The sequence below is a fragment of the Podarcis erhardii genome, assembly GCF_964252035.2.
Source record: "Podarcis erhardii genome assembly, chromosome: 2".
Taxonomy (NCBI): Eukaryota; Metazoa; Chordata; class Lepidosauria; order Squamata; family Lacertidae; genus Podarcis; species Podarcis erhardii.
The window spans coordinates 123,831,948-123,850,281 of record NC_138498.1 but is presented as its reverse complement, the minus strand read 5'-3'; the positions used below and the strand labels follow the sequence as shown (position 1 = coordinate 123,850,281).

At 43.3% G+C, this 18,334-nt stretch overlaps 2 protein-coding genes across 2 annotated transcripts in view; one reads left to right on the top strand and one right to left on the bottom strand.

Moving 5' to 3' along the window:
* The window catches only part of LOC309336722 (uncharacterized protein), a 182,900-nt gene that overhangs the window by 25,540 nt on the left and 139,026 nt on the right, over positions 1 to 18,334 (top strand). The window lies entirely within an intron of this gene.
* Positions 4,129 to 12,482, bottom strand: LOC309336353 (vomeronasal type-2 receptor 26-like; the record flags this gene model as incomplete). The annotated part of the gene is made up of 6 exons (XM_081851974.1): positions 4,129 to 4,137; positions 5,055 to 5,770; positions 7,589 to 7,715; positions 8,644 to 8,871; positions 10,179 to 10,973; positions 12,216 to 12,482. 6 exons carry the CDS (start codon positions 12,480 to 12,482, stop codon positions 4,129 to 4,131), a joined length of 2,142 nt encoding a protein of 713 aa, XP_081708100.1.

The following is an 18,334-nucleotide window of genomic DNA, read 5'->3' as shown; positions in this document are numbered from 1 at the left end:
TGTGGATTCACTTCTATCTGGAGCATGATTGGGTAGTTCCTGCCAACCAATCATACTGCTGCATTGTTCTAGGACCAATCAGACTGCTGCATTCTGAATCCTATTGTTCTGGGACCAATCAGACTGTTGCAGTTTGGATCCTATTCAACTCAGTACATAACACAAAGGTTTTTTTGGGGTTTGTTTCATCAGAGCTGAACACATACACACATACGCATACTCTCTCTCTCTCTCTCTCTCTCTCTCTCACACACACACACACACACACACACACACACACACAGCAACCATGCGCTGCAGCCTGAACCACAATAAGTGGGAGCTGGGCATGTTTAGCCTGGAGAAGAGGAGGTTAAGGGGTGATATGATAGCCATGTTCAAATATATAAAAGGATGTCACATAGAGGAGGGAGAAAGGTTGTTTTCTGCTGCTCCAGAGAAGCGGACACGGAGCAATGGTTCCAAACTACAAGAAAGAAGATTCCACCTAAACATTAGGAAGAACTTCCTGACAGGAAGAGCTGTTTGACAGTGGAATTTGCTGCCAAGGAGTGTGGTGGAGTCTCCTTCTTTGGAGGTCTTTAAGCAGAGGCTTGACAACCATATGTCAGGAGTGCTCTGATGGTGTTTCCTGCTTGGCAGGGGGTTGGACTCGATGGCCCTTGTGGTCTCTTCCAACTCTAGGATTTTATGATTCTAAGTGCTAGTGCACTAGTGGGACCACAAGTGAGATGTGCATCCCAATCCTATACAATTCTATCTGCAAATGCTCCAAGTAAGGCTTTAACTTTTTGAACTTTGACCTGGAAACAGATTTCATTGCGAGCATCTGGGTTCGCTTCTCGTACAATGCTTTCCCTATTGCCAGGGAGTTTCTCCACTTCCAACATCCATCCATCCATGTCCTCTTCTCCCCTCCCCTCAAACTCACCAGATCTCTCTGAGGGGCCTGGGAGAAAACACCCAGAGGTTGTGGGGAGGGATGCAGGAGACAGTCGGACCAGGTCAACCGTCCACCTTCCTCCTTCCATCTTTGATAGGATTGCAGGATCAGGCTCTTGAATCCTCCCTGAGGTGCTCAGAAGTGGAGTCTTGCTTGAAAGAGGATTTTCTTCATAATAGTATAAAAAACTTTCCTTTCCTTTCCTGTCCACCTTTCCCCCCTGTCATCCTCTGGCATTGTAGGATCCCTCCATTTCTCCTGCTTCCCACTCCAACCCTCCAGCCCCATAGAGGAAGGGGCTCTAGCTTAGACAGAGCAACTGCCTGCATGCAGACGGTCTGAGGTACATCAGCAGAGGGTCTGTCAATATAATGCAGCCTTGTTTGTTTGGAGCTGGTGTTGAAAAACTAAAAAACAAAGTGCGAGACTGGCTTCATTATTATCAAATAATGGAGGTTTTTAAATTGAACAAGAAAATTGGCTTCCAGGTGGAAAAATCAAAATTGGAAATAGAACTATTAGAACCTAAAACTAAGAATTTGTCAAGAATGTATAACTTGCTGTTGAAATGGAACACTCAGGATGAAATGGTGAAATCTGCTATGATAAAATGGGCACAAGATGTTGGACACAACATTATGTTTGGTGACTGGGAACAGTTATGGACCACAGGTATGAAATTCACGGCATGTAATGTCTTAAGAGAGAATATTATGAAAATGATATACAGGTGGTACATGACACCAGTCAAGCTTGCAAAAATATATCATTTGCCCGACAATAAGTGTTGGAAATGTAAAGAAAATGAAGGTACATTCTTTCACCTTTGGTGGACGTGCCCAAGGATTAAGGCTTTCTGGGAAATGATATATAATGAAATGAAAAAGGTATTTAAGTATACCTTCCTGAAGAAACCAGAGGCCTTTCTCCTGGGCATGGTCGGCCAATTGGTGCCAAAAAAGGATAGAACTTTCTTTATGTACGCCACAACAGCAACAAGAATACTCATCGCAAAGTACTGGAAGACACAAGATCTACCCACCCTGGAAGAATGGCAGATGAAAGTAATGGACTATATGGAACTGGCGGAAATGACTGGCAGAATCCGAGACCAGGGAGAAGAGTCGGTGGAAGATTGGAAAAAATTCAAAGACTATTTGCAGAAATATTGTAAAATTAATGAAAGTTAAAATGATGTTGGATTGAAATGAACTGGTTTTAGCAATAAGGCTAGAATGAATTCGCAAAAATAGGTTGATAATAGATGAAAATATAAAGTTACAGTATATTAAGATATTGGATTAAGAGTAAAACAAAGGGGAAGGATTTGCTGAACTAAATATGTGAATTGGAATATCGAAAAGAGAGGTGTGAAGGGGTCAGGGAAATAAGTAAACGAAGTATAAGCTATGAAAAGACGGACTTGTTTTTAATTGTTTTTTTCTATTTTCTATTTTTTATATTTTTTTTCCTCTGTTGACATTTACCATACTTTGTAACCCATTTATTTTTCTAAAATCTTAATAAATATATTATAAAAAAACACACAAATGCCTTGGTAATCAAATACCTTTGTTCCCAAATACCAAAAACTCAGAAGTAAGTGTTCCGGTTTTCGAATGTTTTTCAGAAGTTGAAACTCTGATGCGGCTATTGGCTATTGTTTCTGGGGCACCTGCACCAACCAGAAGCTGCGCCTTGGTTTTTGAACATTTCAGAAGTCAACCGGACTTCCAGAACGGATTAAGTTCGAGAATCAAAGTACCCAGGGCCGTCTTTACCCGGGGGTGCAAGGGGTGTGGGGCACCCGGGCGCCGAATTCTGGGGGGTGCCAGGCACCTGCTGCTGAAGCTGACTAAGCTCTGCTTCGCACGGGCTGTGTTGGCGAAGGCGGCGGGCGAAAGGACAGAGGAGCCCTTTCTCATAGGATGTCTGGATAACTTTATCCTTGATACTTCTAAGAGTTGAAGAGTACCAGGCAGTCACCTGGAAAAAAATTCTTTTCTGCATACAGTGATTTAACCCTGAATGCATAGCTTTATCCACCAGCTGGTTGCAACAATATGGTTGCAAGCGCCTCCCTTATTTTCCCATCTGAAGCGGATATTTTACTTTTAAAGGGCATCCGCCTGAAATTTATAGTCCTTTCTCTTCTTCAAGAGTCTTACTGGAATCTCTTGTAGGACAGAGGAGCAAGTGAGCAGAGGACAAGGTGGCCTTTGGCGTGCCCGAGGTGTCACCACGGTTTTGTGACATAAATGGTGTCAGAAGTGGGATCCGAGGATGAGTGATATATACATGTTGAAGGACGAGTAAATAGACTGTGGATGCTCTCAGCCAGGTTTTGTAAAAAGGAGGATATTGCAGCAATCTCTTTTTTATCTGGAGTTATAAAATGGAGTCTCTCCTTCACTAGATACCTCCCATGTGATCAATGTTAGCCAATCACATGAGAACTACTAGAGAACTCAGAATTCAGCTACCAACCAATCAAATTTAAAACACATAGTAATCCATACGAGCATTTCTAGGTAGTTTTTGTCGGCTGCATAATCTATTATTCCACCCATTTTCGTCTCAAATCTTCCTTTATTTAATGTTATCTGCTGCTCATATGTTCATTCTTACTTGTAGGTTATATTGACTATTATACCCTCTAAGATACTCTTCAAAGCACTTCCACTCATCTCTCTTCCGTAACTCATCCTTATTTCTTAGTTTCGCAGTCATAGTTACTAATTTTGTGAATTATATCAATTTATTCTGCCAAATTTCTTTCATGGGTATCTCTTTTTTCTTTCCAGTTGTGTATAAAAAGAGATTGAGTGTCTTTTTCGGGATATCATCACTTGTTATCCCTAATAGAAATGCCTCTTTGGGGAAAGATTCTTAAGAATCTTTTTAAATTCTGTATGAATCATCTCCCAGCATTCCTTAGCATATTTACACAGCCACCACATATGGATGAGGGTTCCCTCCACCTCGTGGCACTTCCAGCATAGATTTGAGAGGGGCAAAATTGCACTCAGCTGCCTAATTTGGGTTTGTGGGGACAGCTCCTGTTGTTTTGAATAATTTGAAGTTAGGGTCACCACTCTGAAGGGGTAAGGTTTATCAGAAAGAGATGTCAAATGACAGGCAGCTTCTTCAGCTATCATACAGATTCTAGATTTAGAGTTTGCATGCTAGTTAGACTAAAACATAAGACACCAGAATTTGATTAGAAAATGAGGTTTTATTATCAGAATCAGAGTCCTTGATACAGACATCTAAACAGCAACAGATATCAAGATATGATTGAAACAGCAAGACCACCAAGCTGCTTCCAGAGAACTGGACCTCTCCCCAGATTCAGCTATTTCTGAAGAGGAGACAACCTATTTGCCTAAAAACACCTGCTTGTATGCTATAAAATTGCCTCTGCCAAGCACACTTTGTGATGTCAACCTGTTAAACATTTCCTTTGGTTAGCGTCGATTCCAGGGCATATTTCCAGAAGGTCCTGAGCATCTGCACCCCAAATTCTGTTGATGGTGCAAAACCTAAGCCCATTTCCCATTTCTTCATGACCTAGGATTTCAACTGTACACCTAAGGCAAATCTTAGTCTGGTCAGCTGAATCGTTAATGATCAGTATGTGGGTGCATCAGTTAGGAGTTGGTCAGAGAAAGGAGGCATGGGACTCATTGGTTGGAATGAATCTACACAAAACGCTAATGGTCATTTTTCAGTCCTAATATGTGTACCCATTTTCCCTTATATAATACCATCATCATCATCATCATCATCATCATCATCATCATTATTATTATTATTAAAGTCATTCCCTTTGGAGCCTTTTGGGATATAATAAACCTGGGATCCAGGTTTTTTCTTTTTAAATACCCAATTATTTAATATCTGTAGTGCTAACAATTAAATGCAATGTTTAGTCTTTTGTCTTCAGGTGCTCCTTCAAGTTCAGATCAGGCCTCAATATAATAATGTAGCACTTTGGCATGAAGATACATCCCAGGAGCCCAGCACTGGAGGCCAAGATGGAGAAAACCTGAACGGCTACCATGTATTTCCCCTTTGTGCTCAGGTAGGTGGGCACAAAGGAGACCCAAACACTGCAGAAGACCAGCATGCTGAAGGTGATCAGCTTGGCTTCATTGAAGGCCCCAGGCAGCTTCCTGGCTAGGAAAGCCACCGTGAAGCAGATGGCAGCCAGGAAGCCCATGTAGCTGAGGGCAGTGTAAAACATGGCAACAGACCCTTCATTGCATTGCAAGGTAATCTCTCCAGGCTGGGAGAGCTTGTCAGAGTCTGGGAATGGGGGAAAGATTCCCAGCCAAGTGGCGCAGATAAGAACTTGTACACTGGAACAGGAAAGGACAATGGAGTTGGCTAAACCCTTCCCCAACCATTTCCTCACCCTACTCCCTGGCTTTGTGGCCAGGAAGGCCAGCACCACAGCGATGGTTTTTGCCAAGATGGAAGAGACGGCAACTGAGAAAATGATGCTGAAGGTTGTTTGTCGCAGAAGGCAAGTCATTTTTGTTGGCTGGCCGATGAAGAGGAAAGAGGACCAAAAGGAGAGAAGGAGCGAGATGAGGAGGGTGTAGGAGAGATCCCGGTTGTTAGCTTTGACTATTGGAGTTTCCTTGTATTTAATGAATATTCCAAACACAAGGCCAGTGGTTAAGGATAAGAAGAGGGCAAAGGAAGTTAGGAGACACCCTAGAGATTCTTTATAGGACAGGAAAGCGATTATTTTGGGGACACATTGATCTCGCTCCTTGTTTGGATGCTGATCTTCTGGACATTTGGTGCATTCCTTGGCATCTGCATAGAGAAAGAGACTTCAATATCCTTATAGCATTAATACATCTACAGCAGTCTGAATGTTGTCACAATTGTGGGGAATGGTTGCAATATGGGAGAGATCAGGAAAGAACACTGTGTTGTTGGGAAGGAGAGAGGTGCAGTGGTTAAGGATAAGAAAACGCCAAAGGAAGTCATGAGGATTCCCAAATGCTCTTTATAGGCTAGGAAGGGAATAACCTTGGAAACACATGGATCTCTGTCATTGTTTGGTTGCTGATCTTCGGGACCTTTGGTACAATGTCTTGCATCTGAGAAGGAGAGCGACTCCAGGATTATTGACATCAAGCTTACATCCATAAATGTCTTTGCTGTATTGCATTTGATGGTATTTGTGTCAGAAAACAAGAAGGAGCAGAAGCGATAGCAAGAGGAAGGTATCTACTGGTAGAGGATATGCTTTGTACACAGAGGCCTATATGTGACATAAATTTAGGCCTCCTTGCACCCATTTCAACTGGTGTACCCTGAACATTGCACAATAGGATTCCTTCTACAAATTTGCTTTACGTGTTTCATATCTGCCCAAAAGTGCAGCACACTGTGGAGAATTCACTGTGCATGATAAAGACTAGAAGATGTCTTTAAAGACTGACCTGTTCCCCAACCACATATAGAGCAGAGGTTTAAAACCTTCACAGAAAATGTAAACAAATTCAAAATAAAGCCAGAACGTGTAAGAGCTTTTGTCTTCCCAGGATTCAAACTCAGGTTATCGGCTCTCATCCTGTCCACCACTACCTTAAGGCACCCATCCAGAGGAACCAGAAGAAGAAAACCTCATTCATGATAAGGTCCTGGGCCCCGCAGTTCCCTTACATGATAAACACACATGAACACAAATAATTTAGGTTAATGGGCTAATCGGATCCTTTTAACAGGATACCCTTATCGAGGAGGGGCAGGCACATGCTACAACCTCCTCTCCCATCACAAAGGCCTACCCAATGCCTAACCTTACAAAATTGTGATGATTGCTACAAGGTAGGCAAAAACCAAATGGCTGGTGCCAATTTGCCAAGTGGAATAATTCCTACCCAGCCCCATCAATATGGTAGTCGACATATGTCCATAGCAAGGTCGCTGTCATAGCAATGCATAAAAAGAGGGCAGGTGGGCTAGGCAAGATCCAGCGAGGAGGCAAAAGGAGGCCACCCCCTGGCTGCACGACAGTTTAAACAGCCTAAGGCCGCGCCCCCAGCCATGCTGATTGGACAGCAAGGGGCGTGACGCGACTGGGAATTCCCACGACCTGGGCGGCATCCCTCCGCCCCCAAGCCAGGTCACTGGGGGTCCTGGATGCTGGTACTCAACACCGCCCCCCAGGGAAGGGGAACGGATATATGAAAACCACAAGCAAACAAAGCACAGTACAACAGCATCAACATTTAGCAGAGTGGAAACATTGATAACAGCATGGCCATCATTAAAACTACCAGGGCATTGTACAAACTGAAATAATAAATTTTTAAATGTAAAAAAAATCTCAGAACCAAGCACAGAGCACCAGCATTCTAGAGAGCAAGTCATTAAACCAGATGATGCGCTGGACTGGTTGAGCAGCTAAAGATTTGTTCGCCTGATGCTGGAATCACATCACAGCTAGCTGCGGCTCCCTGGCAAGGCCATCCCAGTCACTGTTGTTACCACTTTGTACTTGCTTTATGAACACAATTTTATGTTCTTCTCTGCCATAGTATTTCCCCCCTCCCCCTTTAATGTCAGGCTTACAGGGTTTTTTGTTCGTTTTGTGTTTTGCAAACAAAACAAATGGAATACCTTCCTGAGTCGAGATGGTCCCTTCTGCGCATGGAGTGCAAGCATAGCAACAAACTGGCTTTCCTTCCTGAGTCTCCTTGGCATATCCAGCTTGGCAGCTTTTGGTGCACCTGGAACGAGGCACGGTCTGTCCAGAAAGAGATGGAGCGTCACAGGAAAATAATTAGGAGTATTTTCGGTTGGTGGTATACATTCAAAGATTTGTGCTTCAGACACCGTGAAAACCTTGCTGGGCAGCCTCTTTCTCAGGCAACAAAATGTTCTGGGCCAGCCATGGCAGAACCTGCCCTTAATCCCCCCCCCCCAAACAGGGCAGGTTGGGGGAGCTAAACACTCATTGGCTGGTGCTGCTATGGGAAGGTTCTTTTGTACAGTGCAGCCCTGTAGATCAGGGATGGAGAACCTGCCACCCTTTAGATCTTGCTGGGCTACAGCTCCCATTATCCCAGGCCATGACTGTTAGAATTCCTGATCTCTGATTGCAGTAATGAGATTTTTGTCTTTCACATGACATGATATGTTTTGACTCCACAGAGTGGGAAGTGACAGAGACAGGATGTTTGTGTTACTGTGCTCTGTGAAGTGGGACTATTGTCCTTTGTTCTTTTTCTCTTTGCTGTCTGATGCTAGAGAGAGAGGGAGCCATGTTGCAGTGCTCCGTGTGTGTGTTATATGTAAATAAAGTAGATTAGCCAAAATGCTGTTGCTGGAGTTCTGTCATGCAAGTGGTGCAAACTCTGCGGATCTCTAAGTGTGCCGGTGTCGGTTGGCATCGGTCACTGTGATGTTCGGGCTGAAGAAAGCTTTTGAAGCTCCTGAACGAAAGACCAGGAGGGAGAGAACATGCCAGTCAGGCATATATCTATGCCAGAGTCCTACTCAAGTGTAGGCTGAACTCCTGACAGACTGTACTGGCAGGGGCTGATGAGCTTTTGAGTCCTACAACATCTGGTTCCACATCCCTACTGTATGTGTTTACATTGCGTCCCAGCATGATCAAATTATTTGAGCTTGACACAGGTCACAGACAATAAAATGATACACTTCTCCCCAACCTTCTTAAACCTCTCGGGCCATGAAATAGCATCTGGGTTAATGGTGAACTTCAGGTCTGAGGATGTGCATCCCTCCATACTTCCAATCTTTACTCTGCCACGAGACTTATTGGGAAACTGCACCCAATTGATGATGTCAAAGCTGGCCGGCAGCTCCCGACTCTCATCCAAACATTGCCCATCAATGGAGGTATTAGTCAGTTGGACTTCTCTTAAGAAAGGGTGGAGCTGAAATGACAGAAGAAACAGCAGCATGTGTGGTAGGTAAGACAAATTCACAGAGAACAATGCTATCGATAGCTACTAGTAATGGTTAGCTAGCTAGCCAGAAACTTTATTTGCATTAGCCACTAGCCATAGCAATAAAGTAAAATATACTGGAAATCGAGCTAAATAGTTAGCTTTAGCCACAGATAAAACATCTGAGCCAATAGGCTTTCTTTTGATTAAAAGAAAAAGGAGAACCTGAGGAATGTTAGAAATTTAATCACATAATGGATCTTACTCTATTTTTAGCCCCTGCTAAAAATATTATTTTTACAGTTATATTAAAACTAGACTAATCCCCAGCCCCATCTAAACATTTATCCTACCACCCAACAGAGCAAAAACAAAAACAGAAATTTAAAATGCCACAGATTAAAAACTATTTTAAAACACTGAAAAGCATTTTCGACATTTGCCCCAACCGCAGAGTTTGCTTCAGTGAGTCTGGGTTTCTTCAGGACTCGCAGCAGGGCAATATGTCCCTCTGGCATCCCAGGAGTCTAAAGCAGAGCGGGTGAGCCTGGTGCCTGCTCTCTAGGCCAGGTGGGAAAAGGCCTTGCAGGGAGCAGCTTTCAGCACTCCCAGCAGGGTGTTTCATATTGGGACCAGCACACAACTCATCCGGACTCCTACATATTTCTATTAGAAGTAACCCTCACTGAATTCAATGAGCTTACTCCCATGTAAGTGCATACAGTACTGCAGCCATAGTGGCTTATCATGGTTGCTGCTGTTTTCTGCTATCACAGCTTAGTAACCTCCTTCTCTTCAGCATTTTAAGGCTGGCTACTCATTATCATTCTAAGGGACGCGGGTGGCGCGGTGGGTTAAACCACAGAGCCTAGGACTTGCTGATCAGAAGGTCGGCGGTTCGAATCCCCGCGATGGGGTGAGCTCCCATTGCTCGGTCCCTGCTCCTGCCAACCTAGCAGTTCGAAAGCACGTCAAAGTGCAAGTAGATAAATAGGTACCGCTCCGGCGGGAAGGTAAATGGCGTTTCCGTGCGCTGCTCTGGTTCGCCAGAAGCGGCTTAGTCATGCTGGCCACATGACCCACAAAGCGAGATGAGCGCCGCAACCCCAGAGTCTGTCACGACTGGACCTACCGGTCAGGGGTCCCTTTACCCTTTACCTTACTCATTATCATTACGGGTGTAAGCTGAGTTCTATGTTTGTTTCATTTTTGAAGGAGAGCATATTCCACTGTTAGGCAAAATGAGATTGGCTACTCAAAATGATAGATTTGGGGCACCACTGAATGAGAAATACCTGCCAAGGGTGCAGCCTCTGATGTTCCAGCCTGCTTCCTCCACCCACCCTCAAGATCTGTCTGGATCTCGATGAATGAGCCATGTTCAAGGCCCAAACCACTGCTTGGACATTGTTGTATGTGCTGTAGCTGTCCTGGGAGAAAACTCTCTCAAGCTCCTCCTGCTGCAAAGTCTCCAGCTTTCCTCCCTCTGTGCATCTTGTCCAGCCTTTCACAGACCATACATGCTTTGAATATGAACAATGAAACGCTCTTTTCCAAAACTGTTCAAGAACAGGCGAGAATGGATTATAGTAGTCATATTTCATCCTTATGGGGGTCTTCGTTACAAAGGACAAGGAACCCCAGAGGTAACGGAAATCAACAAACAAGTACATGTTGATGTCCCAAAAAGTTGTTGTGATCCAGAGCTTTGACCCAGCGTGTATTGTTTCAAGAAGGGTTTGCAAAATTGCAATCAGATCAAATTCGTGTTGAGAGTCTGCATAGTAAACAAGTACGCTAACTTGTCTCCACACGTCACGCAATTCTCTTTTGAGTAACTCGTAGTACGGCATCGTCTTGAGGACTCTCTTTGAAATGGCAACACATATTCCATTGTGGGTCAGCAGAGGTTTCAAGGCGCTCATGAACCTCTCTCCATTGTCAGTGTCTGGAGCGACGAGACCAACCCATGTCCACTGGAAGTGCAGGAGCAGCTGGACAATCCCCAAGCACTGCGTCTCTTCTTTTGGGACCATCCGGTAGACAAAAGGGAACTGAGTTTTATAATCGAGAAGAAAGCCGTAACTGACCTAGTGAAGGAGGGGGAAAAGATGGATGATATGTTTCTAGGACAATGATCAAATACTTGTTAATCTGGAGTTACTAACATGTATCAACAACCTCCAAGGCTGTGCTTGCCAGTGAGTGCCAGTCTACTCAAGCCGCTGTGCCCAGCATTAAAACAACCGCATCCCCAACACAGTGATTTACTTTCCCCCATAGGACTGAATGGTGATCTTTACTCAAAAGCAAGTGATGAACAGAGATGCTCAGCATCAATACACTTTGGCCAGGGTTGTTTAGCAGCACAGTCTTACATATATATAGGAGAAAGAAAGAGGCAAGGATACCCAATGTCAGATGCGTGATACATGCATGATGTCAGATGCGTGGCTCACGATGTGCATGCCACCCTCCTAATCCAGCCAGGCCAACTCAACCTGCCATCCCCCACCCATCGCCCAGCCTTACTTTCATTTGCAGCTGCCACCACAAGGCTGAGACCACCTTGGTGCGATGACCTCCTGCCCCTCCAGGAGGTCCATGGAGGCACCTGAGCACATTTTGAGATCGCCAGCACTCCTTCCTGGAAGGCGCCCTGGTGACCCCCAAAGGGACACACTGGGCCAAGACACCTTGCCCTGCTGTGTCTCTGACAGTGATTGCCAGTGTGAAGGCCCCCTCAACATTGCCAAAAGATATTGAGGGGACACCTCAGCCCCCTGGAGCTGCCACAGCTGCTTGAGAGGGTGAAGCAGCTCCTCTATGAAGAAAGGGACCTTTTAGTTTGGAGAAGAGGCAAAGAAAAGGAGACACATATAAATGTTAGAAGATTCAGGACAGATCAAAGAAGAAAATTCTTCACAGAGTGCATAGTTTAACTTGGATGGTTTTAAAAGGCAATGTTCTACCTCCACTGTTCAAGACAGTATGCACTGAATATCAGTTGTGGTGAGTCACAAGTCTTGTTGCAGTCAAGTTCTGCTTGTGAGCTTCCCATTGGGACATCGGGTTGGCAATGGTGAGAGTAGGATGCTGAATTAGATTGGCCTGATCCAGCCAATTCTTAAATGTTGTTAATTGCAAAATAATGGCAATGTAATAGACAGATTCAGGGGAGTTGTTACAGGTAAAGTTTCCTTCAGAAAAATGGAAGTCTTGCTCCAAATAGGAGAACAAAAAGGAACATAAACTTCGGCAAAATAAATGTTGCAAGTCACCAAAGGATCTCTAGAATTATACACAGTTGGTTTTCTCCCAATCCATCATACCTGTGGGATTTTGTAGATGCCTGACACGGTTGAAATCTGGCTGAAGATGTCAGAATTAGCATGTTCAAGAACTGCCAACAGGTTGTTCCGTCTTCCGCAATTGTAGTTCGGAATATTGATTTCCCCACCAGCCAGCAGGTCTAGCATGACATCAGAAGTGATTCTGCTATCACAATAGTTCTCATAGATGTTGTAGCCCAGGGTGATGTTGGGTAAAATCCTAGAATCCTGATTGATTTTCTGAATGGTGAAGAAGAAGGACAACATATGCCAGTACCTTCTGAATTCAAACCTGCAATACAACAAGTATTTATAGTTTACCCTGAGATCAAAATGACACTTAATTCAGGCAATATTTCCAATTACAAAACAGCAAATTAAAAAAAACAACAGTAAATTTAATTCATGTTGGACTTTGGTATATACATATATATTGCTGCATAGTGCAGAAATAAGTAGTTTGGCAAGACTGCTGGTTGAAATAAAAAAAGGAACATTATGAGTATATGCTTGCCTGCAGCCATCATCACAAAAGGTCCAAAATGAAGGTCCAACACTGACTGGAGAAGGAAGAAGGAAGAAGGAAGAAGGAAGAAGGAAGAAGGAAGAAGGAAGAAGGAAGAAGGAAGAAGGAAGAAGGAAGAAGGAAGAAGGAAGAAGGAAGAAGGAAGTAAAACCTGAGAGAAAGTAATCTGCATGGAGTTACTTAAGGAATTGGAGAGGGAAGAATACCGTAGATTGTCTTTCTGCGTACCAACCCCCAATGGTTTAGGTAACTTACTGGATGCATTGCAACTTTGCTCTCAACAATTTTAAAACACAGGTAACAACTACCACAATTTTAAGCTGTAGAATTAACAGTTCCTAAACAGTTCAGATAGAAGAGTTTGGATTTGATATCCCGCTTTATCACTACCCTAAGGAGTCTCAAAGTGGCTAACATTCTCCTTTCCCTTCCTCCCCCACAACAAACACTCTGTGAGGCTGAGAGACTTCAGAGAAGTGTGACTAGCCCAAGGACTCCCAGCAGCTGCATGTGGAGGAGTGGAGACGCGAACCCAGTTCACCAGATTACGAATCTACCGCTCTTAACCACTACACCACACTGGCTTTTTAATATCCAAGTTGAAGCCTGGCTGTGAAATTAAACCAATGTTGGTGGCTGTGGGACTTCAGAGGACAGGGCTTTCCACAATGCAGAGATAATCATTTGCACAGTGGATTTTGTCCTACTTTTCTATAGAAAAGCTGCAAGTCAGTGCTCACTCAGGAACATTGGCTCCCATTCTATTAAGAAGCTTTGTGGGAGGAGAAAGAGGGGAGGCCGAACCTTCATTTAGATGCTAGATAAACCACATCGTCACATAATATGTTACATCAAGCTGTTCAAAATGAGTCCTCTGGCTGGAGAACCCCAACGGGGCGCAGTTGTCTTCATGGGGCCCATCAAAGGGCAATTCAGAGCCAACGTTGGGAGAGTGTTTGGGATTGCCAGGTAGCAAGGAACATCAGGTGAAGGAGTGTGAAATCAAGCAGCGTATAGTTTCTTACTCAGATATCCTCATTAAGGGGGGGCTGGAGAAAATGTATGGTTTAATTCCAGCACCTTTTGGACATATGACGCCCCCAATGAGGTAGTCTCCTGGCCTGTAATAATTCCATGGGTCACTTTCATCCCTGATCAAATTCAATGGGCATTTTGCCTTCAGCACCCCACAAACTGCCTGGGGCATTGGCAGCAGCAGAAGCAGTAGGAGCAGCAATATCATTCTGAATCTGCCTGCAACAGTTGCCTCCCTTCTGACAGCAATAATTTTAGATATACAGATCGAGTCCTGCTATTGAAAGGTACCAATAGTAAACCTCACCCACTTGTCCCTACCTGCTTCAAATATCAGTGGTAAATGATATATTTCTGAAACCGTTCCTCCTTCAGGCTTAGTGCAAGAACTTGCCTCATTGCCCTTAATTATGGTGTTTTCAGCCATTGGGGAAATCCTTGGAGTTTTGGTAAGAAGAATGGTGTGAATCACTGTAATTTTAATAATTATAAGGAAGAAGAATCGCCCAGCCCTCTGGTCCATCTGCTTGGGTGAAGGAAAATGTTCAGAACTGGAGAAAAACATGTTTTTGGGAACTCACTTGGGCCAGAGAGGGAGGGCAGGTGGCCTTGACAAGCTTTCCATGAGAAACATCTTTGGAATTGCTAGGACCAAAATTTCCTCCCTTCCACTTCCGGAGGCGGCGCGAAGGGTAATGGCTGCCCTTTCCTAACCGGGAAGGGAGCTCCGCTCGAAATCGGGTTGTCCGCTACGGCGAAGCGGAGACCCACAACGGAAAACCGCAGGCGGCAGAAGCCTGCGGTCCTGGGACCCGGCGGGCGCCAGGAGCGGCCCCCAAAACGTTGAAGGAACCCCGTAAGGGGCTCCGGATCGTGGAGGAGGCTGCGGCGCTGAGGGTCGTTCCGCAATCGGCGGAGTGAAGCCGCGTAGCTGTTGCCGGTGAGCGCTGACCTTTCTTCCTCGATTTGGCACTTTGGAAAGCAGCAACCCGTGAGTAATAAGGACTTTTAAACAATTTAAAGATCAAAAGCTGCAGAATTTGGCTGAAAGCGGAGGACGGAAAAAAAGGAAGTCCGTCTTCCGCTGTCACTAAACTTCAAAGCAAAGAGCAGGAGGAGTGGAGGCAGTGAATGAACTTTTAACAAATTGGATCTGAGCATTCATTGAATCTTTTTTAATGCAGAAAAGGACTGTAAGCATTGGATTTATGTTTTGATTTGGATGGTGGAATCTTCCTCTGTTGAACTTACAATTTAAAGAAGAAACCCAGGTGCTGGAACTGCCTGGCAACAGTAGCAGTCAGTCTGCAGACTTAAATACTTTGAAACATAAATTGGGAAAAAATCTGAGGGGTTTGGACTTTGTTATTTTGAAACACCATTAGAAGTACCAGCAAGCACTGTTTGAGACATTGTGTTTTTGTAACACCAACTCTGCTGAAAATCTAACATTTGAAGGTTTTTGGACATTAACTTTATTTTCTCTGTGAATTGCATTAACTGATTCCTTCCTGAAAGCTCCCCCTAGAGGCTTTTGGACTTTACAGCAGTGACATTGTTTTACTTTCCATTTCCCGGCCTCCTGGCTGACTGTTACCATCTGGGCCGTCTCTTTCTCATGGGAACAACTCAGCCTGACCTTGACTTTTAGATAAATTTGGAATGAGTGGCGCAAAGAAAAAGGAGTCTAAAGAAAAAGAACAAAGACCAAGAACTAGACAAACAACCTTAGCCTCAACTTTACAGCAACGCAGATCGTCTGTGCCTATTTTGCTTTCTGAGGAAGAAACCGCTTCACTGCCACGTGCAGGGGAAGGAGAAACAGAGGAATTACAACTGGAAGATATGGCCTCAGGAACAGCTGCTTCTATCTTAGAAAAAATCTATGAAAAATTGGAATCTTTGGACAAGAAAGTGGAATCTTTGGATAAAAAGGCCGATGAACAAACATTTAAAATAGATCAAAACACAGAAAGTTTAAATAGACTAACTGGACAAGTGGCACAGAACGCCCAAACAATTGCAGAATTGAAGGAGGCTACAGGGGAGAACAGGAAATTGGCTGAAGACACTAGCCAAAGACTTGGAAAGCTAGAAAAAGAGGTGAGACCACTCAACAAACAAGTAGGTGAACATCAGACCTACCTTTCGATGATTGAATTGAAAAATAGGGAGACTAATTTAAGGATAAGGCTGGTACCGGAAGTGGAAGAAGATAACTTGGCTGAGTTTCTGACCAAAATATTCTCCAAGCACTGGAATTTAGAGGAGAAAGACTTCAAGATTACATCAGCTTTCAGACTCGGAAGATTGACAAAAAAAGACAAACCCAGAGACTGCTTGATAACACTGAGATCAAAGGAGGAGAGGGACAAGATTTTGGGCCTACACTACGGGAAGTCACTGGACATCTTGGACAAAAGGATTGAAATTTACAAGGATATTCCTAAACAGCTTCTGGATCTGAGATCTGAATATTTGGAACTAGCAAGACTGCTGAGGAGCAACTCCATCATTTTTAGGTGGGACTTTCCGCAAGGACTATCTTTTACTTTTAGAGGGAGGAAGAATAAAATTAGAACACTGGAAGACAGAGATAAGTTTCTGAACCAGCACGGAGAAGACCTTCATAAAGGACTTGGATTACCTTCGGGGCCTGGAGCACCAGAGGCACCTGCACCCTTGGATCCTGAAGATCCAGCGAATAAGGTACCACCCCCAGAAAAATAACCAGATTTATTCAGGATGTCTCTGCAACTTTTGAGCTGGAATATAAATGGCTGTAACATTCCGGAAAAAAGGAGGAAACTTTTTCATATATTAAAAAAGGAACAATTGGACATTATCTGTCTGCAAGAAACACATGTGACTAGGCTCCATAGAAAAGTGTTGATAAACAAAAGACTTGGCCAGGAATTTATATCTTCAGACATAGTGAAGAAGAGAGGGGTGGTGATATATGCAAAAGAGAGCCTTTCACCTAAATTTCTATTCAAAGATGAACATGGCAGAATTTTGGCAATTGAAATACAACATCAAGGAGAAAAAAATTTGTTATTAGGAATTTATGCACCAAATGATGGGAAATCGGAATTTTATAAGAAGTTGCATGAGAGCATGCTGGAATATCTGGACTACGATAACATCATTATGATGGGAGATATGAATGGGATTGTATCAACTAACATGGATAAGTCACAAAGCCAAAAAGTTACTAAAGATGGCAGACTACCAAAGACTTTTTTCGAAATGACAGACAATATGGACTGGATTGATATATGGAGAACCAAGAACCCCATGGGAAAAGAAGGAACATTCTTCTCTGAAGCCCAGCTGACTTGGACAAGAATCGACCAAATATGGATTTCTAGAGGTCTGGCACCTAAGGTCAGGAAAGTGGAAATCTGCCCAAAGACCTGCTCCGACCATAACGCTTTGAAAATGGATATGACACTATTACCAACTGGCTCCTTTAGATGGAAGATGAATGACAACTTGTTCAGAGATCAGGAGATCATTAAGAAGGCCCAAAAAGTTTTAAAGGACTATTTTGAGATAAATCTGAACACTTCGGTGGAAAAGAGAATAATTTGGGACGCAAGCAAAGCCGTGATGAGAGGGTTCTTGATACAACAGAATGCTATAAAGAAAAGAACACAAAATGAAAAGAAAGAAAAGATTTTGGAGAAAATTAAAGAATTAGAGAAGAAGTTAAGAATAAATCCGAAATCACAGCTGATTTTGAGAGAAATTAAACTTCATCAGGCACAATATTCTAAACTGATAAACCAGGAAATAGAATGGAAGATTAAATCAATGAAACAAAAAACGTTTGAATCGGCAAATAAATGTGGGAAACTGCTGGCCTGGCAGTTGAAGAAGAGACAAAAGTTGAATATAGTAACAAATTTGGAAATTGAAGGAAGAAATATTCAGAACCCTGTGGAGATTAGAAAGTGTTTCCAGAAATATTTTAAAAAACTATATACTCAAGGGCCGCAAAATGAGGCTGAGATTGTACAATTTTTGGAAAAAAATGGACTTAAAAAACTGTCACAAGAAAACAAACTACTCCTGAACAGCAAAATAACACGACAAGAGATCGAACGTGCCATTCAGAACATGAAATTGGGCAAATCTCCAGGGCCAGATGGCTTAACCTCCAAGTACTATAAGATATTAAGTGATTATTTGATTCAACCATTGTTGGAGGTTAGCAATGAAATTATGGAGGGAAAGAAGGCGCCGGAATCGTGGAAGGAAGCTTTTATCACATTGATACCCAAATCAGAAACTGAAAAGACACAACTCAAGAACTATTATATTTTATAATGTGGATTATAAAATATTTGCTGATGTTTTGGCAGGAAGACTAAAAAGAGTTTTAAATGAAGTAATACATAAAGATCAGGCTGGCTTTCTCCCAGGTAGACACATGTTTGCTAATACAAGGAACATTATTGACATTTTGGAACTTTTGCAAACAGATATAAACACTAAAGCAGTGCTAATCTTTATAGACGCGGAGAAGGCCTTTGACAACATCTCCTGGAAATTC